Source organism: Protopterus annectens, chromosome 4.part0, assembly GCF_019279795.1.
Source record: "Protopterus annectens isolate FY-2018-M chromosome 4.part0, PAN1.0, whole genome shotgun sequence".
Classification (NCBI taxonomy): domain Eukaryota; kingdom Metazoa; phylum Chordata; order Ceratodontiformes; family Protopteridae; genus Protopterus; species Protopterus annectens.
In genome coordinates, this window is record NC_056733.1 from 691,792,394 (window position 1) to 691,816,892 (window position 24,499).

The 24,499-nt window shown below is 37.2% G+C and overlaps 1 protein-coding gene across 5 annotated transcripts in view; it reads right to left on the bottom strand.

The window, feature by feature from the left end:
- KDM2B (lysine demethylase 2B) overlaps positions 1–24,499 on the bottom strand; it is a 3,837,686-nt gene that overhangs the window by 1,904,090 nt on the left and 1,909,097 nt on the right. For all 5 annotated transcript variants that reach the window (XM_044068658.1, XM_044068655.1, XM_044068654.1 and 2 more), the window contains one exon: positions 5,881–6,034. In XM_044068658.1, the coding sequence (XP_043924593.1) occupies positions 5,881–6,034 (154 nt within the window). The remainder of the gene's footprint in view (positions 1–5,880; positions 6,035–24,499) is intronic.

The following is a 24,499-nucleotide window of genomic DNA, read 5'->3' on the forward strand; positions in this document are numbered from 1 at the left end:
CCTTGTATTTATGGTACTCTTTGACTTATGAATATGTAGGAGATTCATAAGTGTGGGGCTTGGGGATGCCATGGAAGATAGGCATAGATCACCCCCTCAGCAATCCATAGGAGACTGAGTAGAGAGAAAGGGCTTTAAGGCACTTGTATAAGGCTGATTTGTTATGCCTTGTATTCTTTTTGTAAGGAACCTTTGAGGTCACTCTAGTTGCTGCATATGCCTGATCAGGTGCATACCAAAGGGGGCACTGTACTCTGACTGGTTTGATAAGGACAGAGTACAGTGGGATAATGACCTCTTGGGACCTAAATGCTATGCCCTTACTTACAAGTTGCACAACATTTCCTCACCACTGTGGCCAAGTGGTGGTTGAAGGTAAGGCTACTGTTTATGTGCATACACAGATCCCTGAACACTGGATCGACTGTTAGGGGCATATTATCAACATGGTAATTAGCTGGGATGGTTGACTTCTGAAAGGGTACAATTATGCATTTCTTAGCATTGAGTTTAAGACCATAGCTTTGGCACCATTTGTTAGTCAGAGATAGACCTTCTTGAAGAATTGTGTCTGCAGGGGAGTTGATGATAACCCCCTGTTTGCAATCATCTGCAAACATAGTCAGCTATAAACCTTCAGCATTTGCTTCCATTTTAGAGAGGTGGATGTCAAAAAGGAGCGGGCCAAGTATGGAGTCCTGGGGGACTCCACTAGTGACTGGCCTCTTGGTGGAGGAGGCCTCACCTATTTTGACCTCCTGGGTCCTATCATTGAGCCAGTTTGCTATCCAGCATGTGATAAAAGGGTTTATAGCTAAATTAGTAATCTTGTCTATAATGCCCGAGTCACTTATCTAATCTTCAAAACTACACCTGAGCTGCTAACACCATGTCCACTTGCTGAAGCAACAAACAAGATATGAAGTAATGCTGTTGGTGAGAAGGATTATGGGTAAGGGCAGCAGCTCAAGCTTTGGATCCAAGTCTTTAGAAGTAGCAGAAATTGGATCCAAGGTCAGATCCGAGACTCCATCAGTTGAGTATTGGACAAAAATGCTGTTGGTGCAGATATTGTGTTTCGGAGGTTTGATCTGTCAGCACTGTGCCACTTGTGTTTTTTCAACAGTTTATTGGACAAAAATGACAACATCAGATTAACTGATCTTTCAAATCTGTTGATGCAGCTAGGTCCACATTGCTGCTTCCCTCCCTTACATTCTACTTCCCATCATCCACCATTCCAAGGCTATCTTTAATCCTTCCACTGACCTACAGTCTGGCAAGTTTCTTACATTTAATCTGAATCTGGCCACTTGTAAGTTGCAGTTTGCTCCTTCCTTCTTCCACTGTCCCTCCTCAAATCTACCGTTACATGACTACTGATAAAGTTATGATTTTATATCATGTCACCTCACTTCGTTCTTTCTTTCTAAGCTGACATACACAAAGTTTTTATACTGCCATTCTATTCTTCTTCTTGGCCTTCTTGGCATCCTTGGCCTTCTTCTGAGCACTCTCAACCAGAATGATGTATGGTGCAGATATCACCAGATGATATCCCTAAACTCTGCAGAACGTCCACACTGTACATGGCCTACAGTAGTACAATAATGGCATCTCCTACCTTTAGTCATTTTCCCTTGCCATTCAACCTAACATCCTACTGATATGTGCTACAGCCTGCTGTACCGTGCTGCATGCCTAAGTTTAGATATGATAGTCCCTCGGAAATATTTGTCTCTTTTCTTCACCAGAACCAACCACTGGTCTGTAACTTCGCCTGAAATTTCCCCTCTATAACTATACACTTCTTTATATTAAAATCCATCACCTATCTGTATGCTCCACTAGGCCACATCATGGTGCACAGCAGCAAAAAGACAGGCATTTTTGAAGAACACTGGACCCAACTTAATCTTTTTTCCATATCTGTAGAAAAATGTGGCAGTAGTGTAATTCCTTTTAGCCACTGGTTAAGTGGCAGCTGTTACCAACTTGTTAAGTAGTTCTTTAGCAACAGACAATGTGGGTGAAGTCAGTGAAGGACTACAGTGAAGTTCCACTTGACAGTTAACTGCTTTAAATCTTTACTAAAATAAGACTCTTTACCGTAAAAAAAATTATTATTGAATTAATGAAAACAAAAAATATGAAGCAAGATGATCTCCAGGTTTTTGCTTACTGAACTATTTGGCATATATGGCTCAGTTTAGATAAATCCATCTGATGGTGGTCCAATAAAGTAAATTTCAACTACTTCGGGTAGACAGAATAAAATAATGCATATTTCATTAGCAACTCCATTAAACACATAGCACAGTATACTGTTCTTCTGTCACCATAATAATTTGTCTGTGACTGTCTTCCTTATACAGTATCTTAGAATCACTGTAAAACACAACTGTTACTGTTCAGCACTTCAGGTACATTAATGGGTCTGATTCACAATTTCAAACATCATATGGCCGATGACCATATGATCGAAGTTTTAAAGCACAGAATGTTCTGAATGCAGATTGCCATAGACCACAGAATGGGAAATTTACCATTTTCCTTGCTGTAATGCAATCTTGGAGTTGTTATATTTAATTAGCAGGGGGTGTGGGGGGTGCAGGGGGCTTGCCCCCCTGCAAAAACGTAAAATAAAATTTTTTATTTGATGTTCAATGTTTTAAAACTTCGATCATATGGTCATCATCCATATGATGTTCAAAGTTGTGAAACTTTGATCATCTGAAGTAGACCCACAATAATACATATATTTATGAATAGAAATTCACTGTGTTTTTAATTCAAATGACATGCATACACAGCTGAAAACATTTACATCCATGGGACCGGGTGGTGTCCCCGGCTGTGTGCTTCACGAACTCAATGAGGAATTAAACCCACAGTTAGGACAGCTGTTTAATCTTAGCCTCACCTCAGGATACGTACCCAAGGAGTGGCGCACGGCAACTGTGGTCTCACTTCATAAGGGCGGTGCCTCCACCGACCCTGGAAATTACCGCCCCATTAGCTTGACAAGCCTTATCTGCAAAGTCATGTTGAGGATCATAATGGAACTCATAAATAAAGACATAGGGAACTTTCAGACTTTGGATCCAACCCAGTTTGGCTTTGTCAAAGGCAGATCCTGCCTCTTAAACTTGGTTGACTTTTTCGAGACAGTCACCAAGGCCATTGATGAGGGAAAGGCAGTCCATACAGCCTACCTCGACCTGGTAAAGGCCTTCGACACAATACCCCACTCAGGTATCATCGAAAAACTCATCAGCTTGAATGTAAACCCATACATCACAAGATGGGTTGCAAACTGGCTAAGTGACAGAACCCACAGGGTCAGAGTTGCTGGAGCCATGTCAGACTCAAAGCCTGTCACAAGTGGTGTCCCACAGGGCTCAGTCCTGGGTCCACTCTTGTTCGGCATCTACTTTTCTGAAGTACAAGCAAACACAGGAGGGTTATGGCTGACAAAGTTTGCGGATGACTGCAAACTGGGCGCCATAGTCGAAAACACATCTGACACAGATATCCTTCAGAAGGGCCTCACAGAAACGGATAACTGGTGCCAGAGCCATGGCCTGAAGTTAAACGCCAAGAAATGCATAGTCATACCCTTCGGGAAAAACAAGGTTACCCCTAGCTACCATATAGGTGGCAATCCACTGAGCACAGAAGAAGTCATCAGGGATCTGGGGACCCAGGTTGACAGTAGCCTTTCGTTTGATACTCATGTTGCTAAAGTAGTTAGGAAAACCTTCTATATTGCCCACCTGATCATGAAGGGATTCACATCTAGATCAAGGGAGGTCATCGTCCCCCTGTACTCATCACTCATTAGACCTATGATTGAGTACAACGCCCGCTCGAATGTATCTGACCCGACACCTGCTGCAGCTTGAAAGGCCCCAAAAGTTCCTCACCAAAAGGATAAAGGGTCTCAAAAATATGTCTTATGCTGCCTGACTGAAAGAACTCCAGCTCTATTCAGTCTCATATCGCTTGCTCAGAGGTGACCTGTGCCTGACATATAAGGCCATGTCAAACCCAGATTTGATGAATATGCTTTACCTCAAAAAATCTAGATCCCTCAGAACCACAAGGGTGGGAGACTTAAACCTTGACACGGTTATAAATAGAACGTGCTGGAGGGACAGATTCATCACCCAGAGACTCCCTATGCTGTGGAACAAAATTCCGGTACATGTGAGGCAGAGCACCTCGCTGGCCTTGTTCAAGAGGAATCCTGACCAATGGATGGGAGATCGCAGATATACCCCAGGGATTACTTCAGTGTCACTGCTTGACAGAGGCACAGCAAAATAATAGGCATAGTTTTTATTCAAACTAAAGGGGTGGCGAAAGCCACATAACTATGGGCTAGGCTTATAAATGCCCTTGGGCAGATAGCCTAGTATGAACCTATGAATAATGTTCTTGCAACAAACTTACTAGATTAGAGCATTCTTCTTCTGTTATTTTTTTTACCAGCAATGTTTTTCTCCCAACATCCCAAAACAAAAGATGTATTTAGAGAAAGCATAAAAAAATAAGCACTGTCTCAGCCATTAGAGTCTGTTAGTTTATTTGTTTATGAATGCATTGATTTATTTATTTTATTTCTTTGTATTTTAACTGGGGAAGAGCACTGATCCAGAATGACCTCTTCCAGACTTTACCCAGGATCACTTTCTGTTAAATGACTTGCTCAGACACACACAATAAGCAAATGGAGATTGCGGGAATCAGATGCTTGGGTTACTGGATTTACTTAACATATTTCAAATACAAACAACATGGAATGGGCCAAAGTGAGAAATACGTAACCATAAGTTAATCCGCTTTGCTAATTTCATCACCCAACATCAAAGAGTTCAAAAACATTACTTTTATATTTATTGCTCTTCTTTTTTTAATTTTCAGATAGAGTACTAGTTTATGACAAAAGAGAAGAATGCTGGAGTGCACAGTGTTTAAAACAGTGAGCTTATGAACTGGATCACACAACGTCACTGCTGTTCTTGAATTACATTTATATTGGATCCAGTGTTTTTCACAATCACCAAAATGACTAATAACGTCCTTCTACACTTTTCTAATTCTAACAGACAAGATACAAATTCAGGGAACAAGACCAGCTCCGGGTGTACTGTCCTACAATACTCCCATACAGCCTCCACTTAAATCCTGTTTCTGATCTCTCAACCATTCTCTACCCTACTTACAAACCTGGTTCCTACCGTATGCCCTTTATTTTCCTAATAACTTTTTGTGTGGCACAGTGTTTTGTTTGGTGCTATGTAGAAAGCCTGTCTAATATCAAAGCACACTATGTCTGTAAGATTCCCCTTGTCTACCTCAGATGTACCTTGAGTTATAAAACCAGACATGCAAAGACCTATATTATGTAGAGCCAATGTGCTGCCCATCAGTCATACCATTAGCATTCAAGAAACTAGCTAGTCTACCCAACAGTGTCAGCAGATGCAATCTTCTCCTCTAACATGCACTTAATGTCATACGTAACATTGTCACTATGTACTTTAGCATGGCCTACTCCTTTTATGAACCCCTGTCTTGAGGCTGATATTACTTATTGCATTCAAATCCTTGTTAACAATGCTAGCTCTTAAACTGCAACTTTCACATGTATTGCTACTACAGGACACATTAATACTACCTGAAGTGCACCTTTGATTCAGCTCATCTTACCAAAATATGGTCGCTGTGTTCAAACCTTGCTCTCTTCTATCATTCTGACAAGAATGCACATCTATTCTTCACTTGTTAAATGCTCTCAGCGGCAAGATTTTTTTCTGGTGGAAGACTTATCTGGTGTTGCCAAATACTTTAAAAACAAATGTCAAGAATGATTACCTGATGGAATAACAAATGTGTAACCTTGTTTCAATTCAATTTTCTGGCATTCCTGTACTGTGTCACCAAGGAACACATCACTTTGCTTTCCAGACGCCACCCATTCTTCATAAATCTGTAAATTATGCAGGGTAGGTGGAATCAGCCAAAATATCTAAAGAAAGAAAACACAAATTACATCAATTTAATGCTGAAAAGCTAACAACAGAATATCACCACATGCAACACAAATATTATGTTTTTATACTGCAACATCAATCAACATTATATGAAAGATTTCAATATTGCTACATGATACTGAAAATAAAAGTGCAGAATTTAGTGCTGATAATGTTTTTTTTTTCAGTCCGTAATTAACTAACTTTATCCAACTGACATTTGCTCCAATTTAAGGAGGGGAAAGAAAAGGATGAGGAAGATGTGTTACCAAGCCTAGCTACAGGCTGAATACATCCCGGATAACATATGGAAGTGCAGAAGGGAGCACTTCTGTAGCTGGAAGTACATGGGTGCAAGCCATTAATAAGTATCCCTACACAGATGCCTGTAGACTCATAGAAAGAGGACATGCATTAATTTCTTGACACACTCTTTATCATATTCGGGTCACAATGGAGCACTTTAAAGGTGTAAGGCAGAAGAGGATGCTGATCCAGTACAGAACACGCACACACACACACACACACACACACACACACACACACACACACACACACACACACACACACACACACACACACACACAAAAACACAGTTACTCATATACTGCATGTACACCTATTGGCATTGGAAGATTGCTAATTCACATACAGCAAGTACTTGCAATATGGGAGGAAAGTGATAAGCATAGCAAAAACCAACACACTGTAGAATTAGGCACTGTGAGGCAATAACAGTAACAGTTACATCATGGTGCCACCTGAGGGGTGTGCAAACATGTGAAAGCATAACTGGCATATGTCATACAGCACAATCTGAATGCATTTAGGTCCTTATTCCAGTTAGACATGTAAAAAACGAGGATTTCAGACAGCTGAGCAGGAGCACAGTTCAACCTAGAATACCCACCTTTGAGGAAAAGATTATGGAATTCTGAGGGAAGCCTTCTAGATAAAGGGGTGTAGCAGACCAGTGAATGTGAGCAGTGTCAGAGGTATAAGCAAAAAATGCAGAACTATGAGGGCACTGATACTGTAAAACATGCTTGTGATACACTGCAGTAAACTGTACAATATTCCTGCAGTGCCTGTGATCTAATTAACATTACAAAATATCATCTTGGAATTAGAGACTGACTTCCAGCAGCTCTACAAACATATTCTGGTTAAATTTTTGGCCACTTAAGTTACGTAGAAGTCAAAAGACATTTGCATACAGATTAAATACTATAATCTCAGAAATGCAGGATTAAAAACAGGTCTATATTACACGAACGAGCGATTAAAATGTCGTGTATAAGATACTCGACATACTTTGATCGAATGTTCATGTAATCGGAGTCTCCAAAATGATGATATATGGAGTTCCGAAATGTTTTTGTGGGCCTTCCTAGTGAGTGTAGCATGTGACGTAAACATGCTACACTGTTTGGAATGGCTTCATAAAAGGCTGCTTTATTTAATATACGAACTCCGAGATCGCTGTACATTGGGGAAAGGGCAATTTCCCGGTAATCGTTTGTGTCAGACGTTGCTTTGCAATTACCGGGAAATTGCCCTTTCCCCAATGTACAGTGATCTCGGAGTTGGTATATTTAGTTGGGGGGGGGGGACGAAGCCCCCCACTTTGTTTTAAAAGTATGTGTGTTTGTGTAGGTGTTTGAGTGTTTGAGTGATGTGAGTGTGTAGTGGTTTGTATGAATTGGTTGTAAGTGTGTGTGTTGTAAGTTAGGTGTGGGACAAACAAAATCTTTTGATTTTGTATTTTTCAGTGGTTTTAGGTTTCGATGACATGATCGAGTGATCAAAGTGTGTCGAGTATGTTGTATTCGACATTTTGATCACTCGTTCATGTAATATAGACTCAAAAATGGGTCTATATTACATGAACGAGCGATCAAAATGTCGAGTACAAGATACTCGACATACTTTGATCAATCTTTCATGCAATCGAAGACTCAAAATGTTGAAATTTGGAGTTCCGAAATGTTTTGGTCGGCCTTCCTAGTGAGTGTAGCATGTGAAATAAACAAGCTACACTGTTTGGAATGGCTTCCTAACAGGCTGCTTTATTTAATATACCAACTCTGAGAGCGCTGTACATTAGGGAAAGGGCAATTTCCCGGTAATCGCTTTTGTCAGAAGTTGCTTTGCAATTACCGGGAAATTACCCTTTCCCAAGTGTACAGTGATCTCAGACTTGGTATATTTAGTTAGGGAGGTGGGGGCACAGCCCCCCACTTTGCTTTAAAAGTATGTGTGTTTGTGTAGGTATTTGAGTGTTTGAGTGATGTGAGTGTGTAGGGGTTTGTATGATTTGGTTGTATGTGTGTGTCTTGTATGTTAGGTGTGGGACAAACAAAATCTTTCGATTTTGTATTTTTCAGTGTTTTTAGGTTTCGATGACATGATCGAGCAATCAAAGTGTGTGGAGTATGTTGTACTTGACATTTTTTGCTCGTTCATGTAATATAGACCCTTAAAAACACTCAGTTTGTACATACACAACAAGACTGCTTTACAGGAGGAATTTACTACAGTATTCCAAGTCTGAATGTTGTTTTACGTAATTATGGAATAAACCCATTATCCTTAGGATTAAATGATTGCAAAACGAGTGATTACATTGACTCATCAAAGTATGCTTACCGCATAAAATGTTTAGTATACTGTCTAAATATCAGTACTGCAATAAATGGAAGGGAGCTAATCAACAATTACCTGTAGGAAGTTCCAGATCCCAGAACTAAGCTGGACTAGGTGCTACCAAATCAAAAAAGAACACAGAGACACATGGCACTGTATCCTCTGTCGACAGTTATGATGTGCCATAATGAATGAGAAATCCCCATATTAAATGGTGCTGTGATGAAATCACCTTACATGCTACAACAATAATATAATCTGCAGGAAATTTAAGAACTTCACAATGTCAGTATAAAAGGAGCATTAGCTTCCTGTATGAAAAAAAACAATGACCATTCAGAGTCTAATGTTTAGAATCTTCAGCTGCAACTAGCAGCATAATTCTGCAAAGTGCTGCAGATCCAGTTAATGCTCTGCCATGTTTCAACATCTGAGGTTTGCTCTGGCATATAGACTGAGAGGCCTAATGTTCTGCCATGTTTCAGCATCTGAGGTTTGCTCTTGTATGTAACCAGAGAGGCCTAATATTCTGCTCTGTTTTAATATGTGAAGTTCGCTCTTACATATAGAGAAGCTTAATGTTCTGTCATATTTCAATATGTGAGGTTAGTTCTTGTGTATAGAATGAAAGGCCTAAAGTTCTGCCACAGAAGTATCTCATGCTGACAGAACAGCATGGATGGGTCCATCTTGTGTGCTGAATTTCTGCTGCATGCTATTTCATTCCACAATCTGTCTGGTCACTTATGACACAAACCTGATGGTGGCTTATTAACAATGTCATTAAGCAAAGCAGTAAAAGCTGATCACTGTAATTTCTGAAAACAATAAAACTTACAAAAGATACAAAGAAAGCCCTTGTTCATTATAACAGCAACATGGTATACAAAGAAAAAGATATGTCTATAGACAGCAATGATGTGACATTTTACTGCAGAAGGGAAGATGTACATAATGAGGAAATGAAAATGATGGAGTACAGAGCAACATTAAACCATATCAGTTTTATCCCTTCCCCAACCAAGCAACAAAACCATAAGTGTACAAAAATATATTCTGCCTGTGAAAAAGAAAGCATTAGAAGACTTGGATTTGCAGCATGACAGGTGCTGCTAGCTACTCTGGAGTGTGAAAGCATCTTTGCACCTACAATGTGACCTTTAGTAATCAGATCTAACTGTAGCGTGAAAATGGAAAGAAAAAGAATCAAGTAAGCATGCCAGCATCATAAACAGGCACAACAACAAAGGGCAGCAAAGGCAAATGACTTCACTCTAAGAATACATCTGACAAGCAATAATCAGCCAGTTGTCCAGAATATGTACTTGCTCTAGGTCAGTGGACAAAAGAAATTTGAGGTGAGAGAGAGGCAGAGAGAGAGCTACAGACCAGACTAAAATTCAACTGCACATAAAAGATTGAAAAAGAACAGTCAAATTCTTTTTAGCAACCAACAAAGACAAAAAAAGAGGAACTTAAAATGACAAGATGAGCTTTATGAGATAACAAACCATTCATGTTTGCAGGAACTGAAAAATGACTACAGTCACTCACAGAGCATAAAATAAGAGGACAATAAACACCTATTTTTCAAAAATGCGGATAATTTATTTACAGTAAATTATTTTATTTTTAGTCAAAAATGCAGATGTAAAAAATGTAGAAAACAATAACAATTCTGCTTGTAAGTAAACATATTTGGTGCCCTGTTAGATACTAAAACCATGTGTTCGCAAGACATTTGCTTGGAAACTGAGCAGTTAATATACAAAAAGTAATCTAATAAATTATTTTAACCCTAGATTTACACTTTATTTCAGTTACATCAAGAGAATTTAACATGTGAGATTATAAAAGCATAACCTCAGATGAATAAAACATGCTCCTTTTCTTCAGCATTACAGCAGTAGACAATTGTTAACTGAAATCTCTCTGTAACCTCATGCAATAATGTACATTATTAAGTGTCATTAACACACAAAGTACATTAATTAAAAGAAAAATCAAAGTCCTGACCGTTACAAACTGTAAACTTAAACGTGCTCTATCTCTGAAAGCCACTTCTCTGACTCTTCAGTCAAGGAAAACTGACATGCCTTCCATTTATATAAGATGAGAAATTTTGCAGGAAGCAACAATGCATCCTTACACCAAGTGATTTGCTTGGATTTATGTTCCAGTACACTGGCACTGTTGTGCGGCATAATTGGCTGCTGCTCCTCCTCTGAGGTGCCATACTTCAGATGAGCCATTAGACTGAAGTTTCACTACCCGAGTTGTCAGTAGCTGAAGTGGATGTAAATGATCACACGGTACTTACAGGAAAGAGCAACATTAAATGAGACACATTCAAAAGCAATTTATATCAGTCACCAAGGAAAATTAACAAAGCAAACAGAAATTACAATGTTTTTTCAACAAGAAACATCTTTATTCAATTATCACGTATGCCATAGGCAATCTTACATTTATATAAATGAAAATAAACCATAATGACACAACCTCAGTTACAAACATTATACATTACAAACCATGGCAACACAACTGTAGTTGCAAACATTATACATCACTTTTAATATATCCAGTCATTGTCAGTCAAACATTACATAGCTCATTGAAATCCTGCCTTCTTTTAAACCTCATTCCTCCTCTGCATGTACTGATCCCACAGTTCCCATTTTTTCCCTATGTAATTTGCTCCTACCCTTTTCTAAAGATCCCAATTCCAGTTGTTTTATCTCTGTTACAATACTCGCTACTTCTAGTAACCTTGGTTTAGACTTTGATTTCCATTTTCTAGTAAGTGCTTTTTTGGCAGTTACCATAATTAGATTCAGCAAGGCCCTACTATGTCTAGGCAATACCAATTCTGTAACATAGCTCAAAAAAATAATTTCCTTAGTTATATCAATTATCAGTTTGCTCACCCAGTATCTCCGACAGAGCAGTCTGCAGGGAATCTTTAAACTCTGCCAAATCATTACACTCCCTGAAAATATGCGTCCAGTTACCTCTTTCTTTCCCATCACACCTCCAACATTTGCTGTCTACCTGAGGAAAGATTCTTTAGAGTCTACTTGGGGTATAAAAATACCTATGTAAACATTTCCAAGCAAAGATCCTCAATCTTCTAGACTTTATTGCATATTTGGGAGACATACATATATCCTCTATTGTTTCTTTGTAAATTGCTTATCCAATATCTCTTCCGAATCTTTTCTAACCTCCTCTGATTAATTCTTAAAGTTATCATGCAATATTTTATATCCTCTACTAATTATTCCTTTCTTAACGACAACTTCTGTTCTAGATTCAACTAAAAATTCTATCAGTGCTGGTCTCTTGTTTAGGACCTCCCTATTTCTTTCTCTTTGCCTATACTCTGATATCAATCCTTCCTAGGGAAGGCAGTCTCTGATCTGCAGTCCAAATAAGTTGTTGGTGTCTTCCCATTCTATTACCTTTCCCTCTCTAGGTATTTGCTTCCAATACCTTGGTTCTTTTGCCAGTTTTCTCCAATAAAGTCCAGTCCCCTCTTGCCTACTGTCTGTATCCCTAATTGCAGTCATCCCTATTGGCAGAATCCCCTTTCTCTATTCCCATGTTAGCTTAGTTCTTAGAATACTTTCTGCTACTTAATGAATATAATATTTTGTATGATTACTGTTATTCTCCTTAAAAGTCTGTATCCAAAATGCCAGTCTTTCCTTCTTTTTTGAGCTTCTCCCCTGTTCTATCATCATCTCTTTCCATTTTGAATTATAGTGGGAGGCTCTGAAATACTCCTTCAAATTGGGTAACCCAGTCCGCCTCATTCCATTACAAGAATAAGCTTATCCCACTTGACTCTTGCCATCTTCCACTTTCAGAAGAATTCCTTCAGTTCTTTATTAAGTGCTATAAACAACTTCTCCTCTGGTCAATAAAAGTACGCCTGACTTGTGTATAAGACTAAAGGGACTAAAAACATTTTAACTACTTGTATCTCACTATCGATATCCAGATAACACAGCTTCCACTTTCTTAGTTTTTGTATTATCTTTTGTTTAGTCTCTTACCACATACCCTTGGCTGCCACACTGTAATCATTTTTAATCCATACTCCTAAATACTTAATTTTAGCATGTCCCCATAAATATAGATATTACTGAACCAATTTGTGTGTGGGTACATAATTTACCACTATTGCCTTTACTTTAGCTTCATTAATTTTGTATCCAGAAAAGATCTGGAACTATCTCAAAATGTTCCACAACACTGTAATGTCCCTTTCTGGTTTTGTCAGATGTAAAATAATATCATCTGCAAATAGAGCCAGCTTTTCTTGACTGCCATATCAATTATATCCTTCAATTTCTGAGTCCCTTATTTTCTTTGCCAATAGTTCTAAATATAATGCAAATAACAAAGGGGAGAGAGGACACTCCTGCCTGGTTCCTCTACTCAAGCAGATATTATCAAAGAGGACCCCACCTACTTTAATTTTCACCTCCAATCCCTCATATACCGTTCCAATCAACCTTATAATTTTATCGGGGAATGCAAATGCTTCCATTGCTCTGCTCATAAAGTCTCAGCTTACTCTGTCATATGCTTTCTCTGCATCAGGACCCACCAACAACAGTGGTATTTTCTTACATTCTGCTTCCCTCTGGATCATCAGTGTTTTGTTAATGTTGTCAGTTGTTTGCCTCCCCTCCACAAAACCACATTGATCCATATCTATCAATTTTGGCATCACTTTTGACATTATTTTAGCCATTACAGATATAAACACTATGATCATGGTTTAGTATTAAAAAGGGCCTGAATGAAGCTGGATCTGATTGATCTTTTCCCTCTTTAGGTATTACAGCTACCACTGACCGCTTTCTTCCAGGATGTTGGTACTTCTCCTCTTAAAATACTGTTAAACAAAACCTTCCAGATCATTAATACAGTATTTTTTCCTTCCTAGCTTCCAAACTTCCACAGGAATACCATCTATTCCTGGGGGGCTTCCCTGTAGATTGGATATAAGTCACCATTTTTATCTCATAACCTCCTATCCTGTTAGTCATTGAGTGCCCTCTACCTCTAACCTTGGCATATTTAATTCTTCTATAAACATTTCCATTTGTACCTTTTCTTGACTTCCATATTTCTGTGCTTTATACAGGCTTCCACAGAATTTCCAAAACATTTCTAATACTTCTACAGGATCCTCTGCTATCTTCATTGCTATAGGCTCCCTAAGCTAGGTGACAGCCCTTTCTACTTTCTGTTGCCTAAGCCGTGGAGCTAACAGTTTTTGTGCTCTAGAGTTTTTTATCAAAACACAGTTGCTAACAGCAATATTTCTAAACTCATTCATATTATCAAGTTAATCCCTTATTTTCTGTTTAGCATTCTGCAGTTGCTCTTCTTCTTTTTGCATTACTTTAATATCTTTCAGTCCCTCTAAATAATTCTTACTACTTCTTAGCCATATCTCTCTTTCTTTTATTTCCACCCTGTTTTTAAACTCCACTTTAATTTTATCCCACATACTAGCTTTATTTGCAGAAAAAAAAACTAGCTTCTCTAAATAATTCTTACTACTTCTTAGCCATATCTCTCTTTCTTTTATTTCCACCCTGTTTTTAAACTCCACTTTAATTTTATCCCACATACTAGCTTTATTTGCAGAAAAAAATTCTAGCTTCTCTAATAGTTTCTGAATAATTTCTATTATCCATTCCTTAAATTCCTCTCTTTTCAACTGATAGGTGGGAAAGCACCAGCATCTTATTTTTATTTCATTATTCTACATTTTCATTTTAGTTATTATTGGTGTATGATCTGAAGTAGTTATTGGGTGCATATCAAGATTATGTAAATGTGCCTGTGAAATTTAAATATTGTCTAGCCTAGCCCGTTTTTTGTATCTTGAGGAATAACATGTAAATTAAGTTTGAACTCCTAGTACCAAATTCACATCTTCCATACCAAATATTTTCATAATTTCATTAAAAATCTACCCTTCTTTGTTATATTTTCCCTTTTGGGCCCCCCAGACACATCTTCACTGTTGCAAATGAAATTCCAATCGCCACCTGTAAGTAATATTTCTTTCTGAATGCTGATTATTTCTCCCAGAATTTTCTTAAGCTTCATTATATCAGTTTTCAATTAAATAAAAATAAATGCCAGTATAATCCTCCTCCCTTACCAGTAGCTCCTTAGTACAACAAATCTAAGATTACTGTCTTCCTTATCATATTCTATCACTATTGGAGTTCCTCTTGCAATTAATATAATGTAAGTAGTCCTCTCTTCCTTTGCCCCAGTTATTCTGCTGAACAACTATCATGAAAACCTTTCTTTATCAAATTCACATGCTCAGTTCTTTCTAAGTGTGGCTATTGTGGCATAGCTATTTGCACTCTACATTTTTAATATAGTTTATTAATCTTTCTTTTTTGTATTTATGTGTGAGACCATTCACATTTATAGAGATTACAGAAAGCATCATATTTTTGAAAAATTCTTATTCCCACCTTTTATGTATAACAGACTTTTTGTTAAATGTCTAGTTCCAGCTTTTGTGTTACATGCATGTACTGTTTGGCACGTTAGTCTTTTATACAGTTGTTTCTTGTCATCTCCATTTAAGTCTATGTCACATCTTACAGAACTTTTTGTTTTAATGAAAACCCTTAAACAAAAATACAAACGGACCACCAATACCCCGCCTAAAACCTATTAACTTAATAATAACATATAAAACTTACAAACACACTCCAAATACCCCATCTAAAACCTATTAACTTAATAATATGCACAAAACTATGTACATCTTTAAATATTGAAGTTTTTCCCTCCTAATAGGAACAAATGTTCCAAACTGACACACACACATACACACACACACACACACACACACACACACACACACACACACACACACACACACACAGCTTTGAGATAACCTAATAGAAAGGTTATCCATGCTATGATGCATGGTGCAGCCTGTGTTTCTTTGATCTCTGGATTTGTCTTATCTTTATATCTCTCTCAGCTGGGAAAACACTTGAATGCTCTCAGAAAACATTTTCTCCAAGTCATTTCTCTTTATCAGATTGCCTGCTAGAGGCATGAAAATCAGACAAAAATGGACTTCCAAGATGGCTCCACATTGAGTAACAACTTAACTCTTGTTCTCCCAGTGTGAAAACAGAAACTCATCAGAGAAGGCCAGTAGATCTTTGTGTTTATGGTTAAATTTCTGTAACTGGCTAGTAAGTGCACTGCCTGGATGCTAGTAAAAAAAGAAATACATAGCACCTGGAAAAAATCAGCTACAAAAAGTGAGGAAAAAACACTGACTGTGGAAAGTTCTGCAGCTATTCAGCAAAAAACAATACAATCTCCAGACATGACTTTGAGTAACTGACAGGAAGATATAAGACAACTGCACACAGACCTGCTTAAAATAAATGAAACACTGGTGGAGTATATAAACACAAATAACAAAGGGCTGGAAAAAATGGAAGAAGCTTTAAACAGATATCCAGATGAGGTGATGAGGTGATAAAGCTGCAAACATCAGAGGTTGAAATGAAGAAAAGCCTGGCTGAATAAGAGATGTTTGAAAAATAATAGAATTAGAGGACAGAGCATGTAGGGGAAACCTGAGATTTTCAGCTATACCAGAGAAGTTGGAAGGAACAAAATGCATTAATTTTATGAAAGCACAAATAAGCAACTGGACTGGTATTCCACAGCAGAAGTTGTTAGTTGAAAGGCACATTGTGTGTGTATCCTCCAAACCTGGTTATGATAAAGCAACCTAGACCTTCAATAATAAAGATGCAATCCTACCAGCAGAAGGAGTTGATTCTGATAAAACTGTGGCAGAAGGACAAAATACTAAAAGTGGGAGACAGCAGAATGTTTGTGGAGAAAGATTACAAATTGTACACTAGACAGAAGAGGAGTAAATTAATTCCACTATTCAGTGAATATCGAGATGCAGGTGTGAGATTCAAACTGCTATTCCCAGCTGTTGTTAAGGTATACTTCCCTAGAAGGACAAAATCATTTTTGATGAAGTATATGCTAAGGAGGTAATACAAAAATTGTCCAACAAAAAGTGAGCTGTGAAACAAAAGGAGATTTTGCTTCTTGTTCTTCTGGTAGTAAAGACCACAGAGAGACTGTACCAATGAAACCATTTCCACTGTTTCAACAGAAAATGTTGGAGAGAAGAAGGGAGCATGAGAGTTGACTAGAAGAACCGATTGTATATTGGAAATTAAGCACAAACAGGATTTGGGAGATGGAGATAACCAGTAATAAAAACAGTAACTTAATGTGGGATTATAATACAATAATTATATTTGTGAAATATGGCAGAACAAGAAAATCTGGAAATATTGGACTTTTTCAGAATCTGTTGGACTTGTGGGGGACTTTAAAATATATGCCCTACTTCATGTCATTAAAGTTTGGAAAATGCTCTGAGGAGGGGAAGAGAGGAGAGAAAGTCAACTGTAAGTAAAGAAAATATTATTTTGTTAATATAACTATTTTTGTGGTGTATGGTTTTCTTTGCATGTTATAAAGTACAGTTTTCTCAGTTATTTTTAAGTGTAATGGTAATTGTAAATAGGTGCTGTAGTTCTTTTTTCCTTTTCTTTCTCCCTTCTCTCTTTCTTGTTGCTCAGTTTAAGACATGTAGGCACAGCAATGTAAAAAATGGTTAAAAGAGCATGACAAAAAAATGAATGTAATTTTTTTTTCTCATTCGTGGGTGGTGGAATGACTGGATTAAGGACCTTAGACTGATTTGGTAACATGTTTTAAGAAAAAGCAGGTAAATCAAAAAAATATTGAATATTGTGAGGCTTTTTTCTAGCAAATGATTGCATGCTTATCAATTCTGTATCTGGCCCTCATGTCTCCATGGAAACAATCTGATAAAGAGAAATTGACTATCTGGTTCTCATTTCTCCATGGAGACAATCTGATAATGAGAAAGTAGTTGTCTGGTTCTCATGTCTCCATGGAGACAATCTGATAATGAGAAATTGGTTGTCTGGTTCTCATGTCTCCAAGGAGACAATCTGATAAATAGAAATGGGTTACAGTCTGGTGAAGAATAATTAGCTGGAGAAAAAAAAAGAAAAGAAAAAATGGCTAGAAGATAATGTTCTCAGAAAGCATTCAGGAGTTTTTCCAGCTGGGAGAGCTATAAACATAAGACAAAACCAGTTAGCACTCAATAGTTGCACAGGCTGCACCATGCATCTTAGCATGGATAACCAGGTTAAGTCAAGCCTGTGAATGCGGCTGTCAGTTTGGGGCATTTGTTCATATTACGAGGGTAAAATTTAAATATTTGAAGATGTACATAGATTTGTATGTTAGTATTAACTTAATGGGTTTTAGGGGATATTTTTTGAGGGCTTTAAATAAAACAAAAAGTTTTGTAAGATGTGACATAGGTCAAATGGATATGACAAGAAGCAACTATATAAAAATTCAACCTGCCAAACAGTGTATGCATGTAACACAAAAGCTGGAACTAGGCATTTAACAAAAAGGTATTATACATAAAAGGTGAGAATAATAACTTTTTAATACAATGATGCTATCTCTGATGTCTTTAAATGTCAATTGTCTCATAGATAAATACAAAAAAGTATAGTGAAGTATGTTAAAAAAGGTAGAGTGCAACTAGCTATGTTACAGGAGACACATGTGGAAAGAACTGAACATGTGAATTTGATAGAGAAAGGTTTACAGAATGGTTATTCAGCAGAATATCAAGGACAAAGGAAAAGAGGAGTATTTATACTAATTGCAAGAGGAGTTACGATAGTGATAAAAGAGAATAAAAAAGATAATAATGGTAGATTTGTAGTGTTAAGGGGCTACTGGCATGGGAGGAGGATTACAATGGCATGTATTTATATTTCACTTAAAACTGCTATAATGGAGCTAAAGAAAATTCTGGGAGAAATAATCAGTTTTCAGTAAGGAACATTACTTATAGGTGGGGACTGGAATTTGATTTGCAGAAGTGAAGATGTGTCTTAGCGGCCCAGAAAGGAAAGCATAACAAAGGAAGGTAGATTTCTGAAGAAATTTATGAAAATATTTGTATGGAAGATGTGACATTACATATTATTCCCCAATATGTAAAAAAATGGACTAGGCTAGACAGAATTACATTTCACAGGAACATGTGCATTTAATTGGAGGTCTTGATATGCACCCTAATAACTATTTCAGATCATGTGCCAATAACAATTAAAATACAAACACAGGGTAATGCAATAAAAATGAGTCAATGGCACTTTCCCACCTAAAGAGAGGAATTTAAGAAATTCAAGAAATGGGTAGTGGAGATTATTCATGCGCTATCCGAGAGGATATAAATTACTTCTGAAAATATAGCTAAGGAGTGGGATAAAATTAAGGTGGAGTTTAAAAACAGGATAGAAATAAATTAAAAGGAGCTATGGTTAAGAAGTAACAAGAATTATTTAGAGGGACTGACAAATGTTAAAGTATTGCAGAATAAGGGGAATCTCACAGAACAAGAACAGGATCAACTGCAGAATGCTAAGCAGAAAATAAGGGATTACCTCAATAATATATATGAGATTAGCAAGACTGATGTTAAGCAACTGTTTTTTTATAACAACACTAGAGCACAAAAACTTTAGCACAATGTCTCAGGCAACAGAGAGCAGAAAGGGCTGTCACCAAGCTTAGGGAGCCTATAGCAAGGAATGTAACAAGAGATTCTGTAGAGATATTAAAAATATTTCGGAAATTCAATGAAAGTCTGTATAAAGCAGAGAAATATGGAAATCAAGAAAAGATAGAAATGGAAATGCTTATGGAAGAATTAAATATCCCAATGTTAGAAGCAGATGAGGCTCAATTGCTAACAGGATAGGAGAAGATGAGATAAAAATAGTGATGTATAATCAATCTATAGGAAAGTCCCCAAGAATAGATGGTATTCCTGGGGAAGTTTGGAAACTAGGAGGGAAAAAATGATAAAGATTTGGAAGAGTTTAACATTATTTTAAGAGGAGGAGAAGTACTAACATCTTGGAAAAAAAACAATACGTTAACAGAACACTGATGATCCAGAAGCAAGCAGAATGTAAGAAAATACCATTGTTATTACTGGGTCTTGATGCAGAGAAAGCATTTGACAGAGTAAGCTGGGACTTTATGAGCAGGGCAATGGAAGCATTTGCATTTCTTGAAAAAATTATAAGGTTGATTTGGAAGATATATGAGGGATCGGAGGCAAAGATTAAAGTGAGTAGGGTCCTCTCTGATAATTTCTGCTTGAGCAGAGAAACCAGCCAGGGGTGTCCTCTTTCCCCTTAGTCATTTACATTATGTTTAGAACCACTGACAAACAAAATAAGGGACTCAGAAATTTAAGGATATAATTGGTATGGTAGTCAGGAAAAGCTATGCATAGATATAACTTTATACCTGACAAAACCAGGTAGAGACATTACAGTGTTGTGGAACATTTTGAGACAGTTCCAAACCTTTTTGGGATACAAAATTAAATAAGCTAAAACAAAGGCAACAGCGGTAAATTATTTACCCACATATGAATTTGTTCAGCAATATCCTTATTTATAGGGTCATGATATAATGAAGTATTTTGGAGTACGGATTAAAAATGATTCTGGTGTGGCAGCTAAGGATATGTGGCAAGAGACTAAACAAAAGATAATACAAAACTGAGAAAATGGAAGCTTTGTTATATGGATATGGATACTAAGATACAAGCAGTTAAAATGATTTTAGTCCCATTAGTCTTATACACAGGTCAGGCATATTTTTATCAACCAGAAGGGAAGTTGTGCAGAGCAGTTAATAAAGAGCTAAAGGATTTTATCTTGAAGGGGAATAAGGCAAGAGTTAAGTGAGATAAGCTGATTCTTCCAGTAGAACAGGGCAGTCTGGGATTACCCGATTTGAAGGGGTATTTAAGAGCTACACAGTTAAGGCTCCTATACATAGCACAAGCAGAAAATTATAATTTAAAGTGGAAAGGGATGACGAAACATATGGAAGCTCAGGAAACATACACAGACTGGGAGTTTGGATGCAGACCTTTAAGGAGAATAACAATAATCATACAGGATATTATATCTATACAGCTGCAAAAAGTATAGAAAGTAACCTAAGAAGTAAGCTAACATGGGAATCAAGAAAGGAAATTCTGCTGATAGCGATGACTGCAATTAGGGATACAGACAATAGGCAAGAGGAGGCTGGAATTTACTAGAGAAAACTGGCAAATGAACCAAGGTATTGGGAGCAAATAACTAGAGAGGTAAAGATGATAGAATGGGAAGACACCAAGAATTTATTTGGGATGCAGTTTAGAGACTGCCTTCCCTATCGAGGATTAATATCAGAGTACAGGCAATGAGAAAGAAATAGGGAGGTCCTAAATGAAAGACTAGCACTGGTAGAGTTTTTAGTAGAATTTAAACAGAAGCTGCCATTAAAAAAGGAATAATTAGTAGAGCATACAAAATACTGCATGATAAATATAAGAATCAATCAGAGGAAGTTAGAAAGGATTGGGAAGAGAGATTGGATAAGAAATTCACAAAGAAACACTGGAGGAATATATGTGTGTTTCCCAAATATGCAACAAAACATAGAACGTTTAGGATTTTTTGCTGGGAAATGTTTACATAGATATTTTAATACCCCAAGTAGACGCCAGAGAATTTTTCATCAGGCAGACAGTAAATGTTGGAGGTGTGATGGGGAAGAAAGTGATAATTGGGAACACATTTTCTGGGAATATGGTCAGTTGGTGAACTTTAATGATTCCCTGTGGGATGCACTGTTGGAGATGCTGTGTGGACAAATCAGTGTGATGAGGAAGATGACTTTTCCAAGCTATGATATGGAAATCGGAATTGCCTATACATGGTAAGGCCTTGCTGTCTATAATTATAACTTGGCTACCAAAAAAGCAATTACTAGAAAATAGAACTCAAACTCTAAACCAACTATAATAGAAGTAGCAAATGTAGTAACAGAGATAAAGCAACTGGAATTGAGATCTTTAGAAAAGGGTAGAAGCACACTACATAGGAAAAATAGGAACTATGGGAACAATACAGGAGCTATGTAATGTGTGACTGAAAATGATTGGGTAGATGATAAGTGATGTTTAATGTTTGCAACTGGGAGTGTGTCAGTATGGTTTGTGACTATATGCTTGCAAATAGGATTGTGTCGGTGTAGTTTGTTTTCATTTATATAAATGTATGATTGCCTGTGTTATAAGTGATGGTTTAATAAAGATGTTTCTTGTTTAAAAAAGGGACAGGAATTGAATAAGTTATGTAATGTTGCTTAGTTTATATGATAACAAACAAAACAAACAAGTAAAACCAAGCACAGCAGAACTAGAGAACCGAAATGGTAAGAAACCAAAATTCCACAAACAAAATAACCCAGTCGGTCCACCACGGCAAATAAAACTTTAATAAACAGAAAAGGATGAGTGCTTTTGAGTATAACACTCTTTTTTAAATCAATAAAAGTAAAACATTCAATCGCACTATAAAAGGTAAAACAACCAATACGGTAAGGCTAAAATTCACACCCTTAAAATCATCCAATCATAATAATTTCTTGGGCCTATGCCCCTTTAATACTGGTTTAAGTGCAACATGCTATCATTGAGTTTTGCACCAGCTGTTCTAAAAGACACACCGGATTTTCTGGTTTCACTGTCTGAACACATGACTAGTATACGAGATTTAAAATACCTGATATTTGTGACTTTGGATGTCAACAGTTTATTCACGGTCATACCCAATGATGTGGGAATAAAGGCCATAAAAGAGTTTTTGAATAAGAACAAAATACACCAACAGGATGTCGTTATACAAATATGCAGTTTCCTTGAATTGATACTTCAAAATAATGTCTTTGTGTTTGGTAAACAATACTACCTGCAGAAATGGGGTGTAGCCACGGGGATAGCCTGCACCAACAATTATGCCAGTCTAGTGCTGGTGCAGTGGGAAGAACAAAATATACATGCAATAACTTTTGGAGATGCTACATCAGCTTTTATAAGAGGTTTGTAGATGACCTCTTTATTATATGGACTGGCACTGAGGATCAGCTGGAAAGCTTTGCTACACATTTACAATTGAGTATGGACTATTTATCGTTTACTGTTCATCACTCCTTGGAAAAGATGGCCTTTCTAGATGTTGAAGTCTTTAAAGATGGAAAAGACTTGTTGCAAACCATAACTTATAGAAAACTGTGTTGGAAGAACACATTGTTAAAGCGTGATAGTATGCATCCCCATCATATTTTTAATAATGTGATAAAAGGACAGGTTATGCATACTTTGAGATTGTGCATGGAGGATAATGCTTATACAGTAGAAACTGATATTTTTATTATTGTGCTTTGAAGAATGATGTTATTCTAAGAGGGATATAACAGCTGTTAGAAATAACCATCACACATGGAGGAAAACCAGTGCCAGACCTTGGTATAAGTGTAATGAAGAGGACGGAATAGTTTCTCAGCAAAATATACAATCACAAGGGAAGCCACAAGGAGTTGAGGGAATGACATACCCGAGATTGATCATGAGATACAACAGTGATATGGACAAAATAAGGAAAGTGCTCTCCGATAATTGGAAGATTTTACAGTCTAATGACAGTATAAAGAATATTGTTGGTCCTACACCTTCCTTTGGTAACAAGAATGCATTGCATCTTAGGAGACTGCTTTGTAAAGATTTTCTTGCACTGATAGGTGGTCGGACTAATTTTAAAATAAACAAATCTGGAACATTTCCTTGTGGACATTGCAAAGGCTGCATTTTTATTGATAAGTCAAATACTTTTCAGCATCTTGTCACTGGAAGGGTCTACCATTTCCAATGCTTGGTAAATTGCAGAACTAAAAACTTGGTATATTTAGCCAAGTGCCAGGAATGTGCATCTTTTTATGTTGGCAAAACCAACTGAATGCTTAAAGAATGGGTTTTGCAACGCATTAGAGATATAAAAGTGAAGGGAGAACATAATGCGTTAGCAGAGCATGTTAAAGCTCATATGAATCATTGTTTTAAGTTTATGGTTCCGCAGACATGTATGTTAACCAGAAGGGGTGGTGATATCTGCTCACTCACTGAACAAAACAGAAATTGATTGGATAGTGAACTTGCAAGCCGATCGGGCTCCAGAACTAAATAACGTGTTACCGCTTAAAACAGTATTAAAGGGGCGTAGGCCCAGGAAATGATTATGACTGGATGATTTTAAGGGTGTGAATTTTAGCCTTACCATATTGGTTGTTTTACCTTTTATAGTGCAACTGAATGTTTTACTTTTATGGATTTGAAAAAGAGTGTTATACTCGAAAGCACTCATCTTTCTCTGTTTATTAAAGTTTTACTTGTTTGTAGTTTATATGATACATAGCAATATATGTGAAGTATAATGTTTATAAACATGAACTTATTGCCTGTGTCACAAGTGATAATTAAATTTTGTGTGTCTTTCGGCTTTTCCCGGTTAGGGCTCGCCACAGCAGAACTCCGGTCCGCTAATGACTGGCAGTAGATTTTTACGTGCCGAGTTGTTGGCCCTGACGCACAACCTTCAACTAAGGTACACCCATTCACGCATGTCTCCACACAGAAGACGCTCTAGCTGAGAATCAAACAGGACAACATCTTACTGTGAGGTGACAATGCTACCGCAGCACCACCACCCAATTCAATAAAGGTGTTAAAAAAAAAGAAA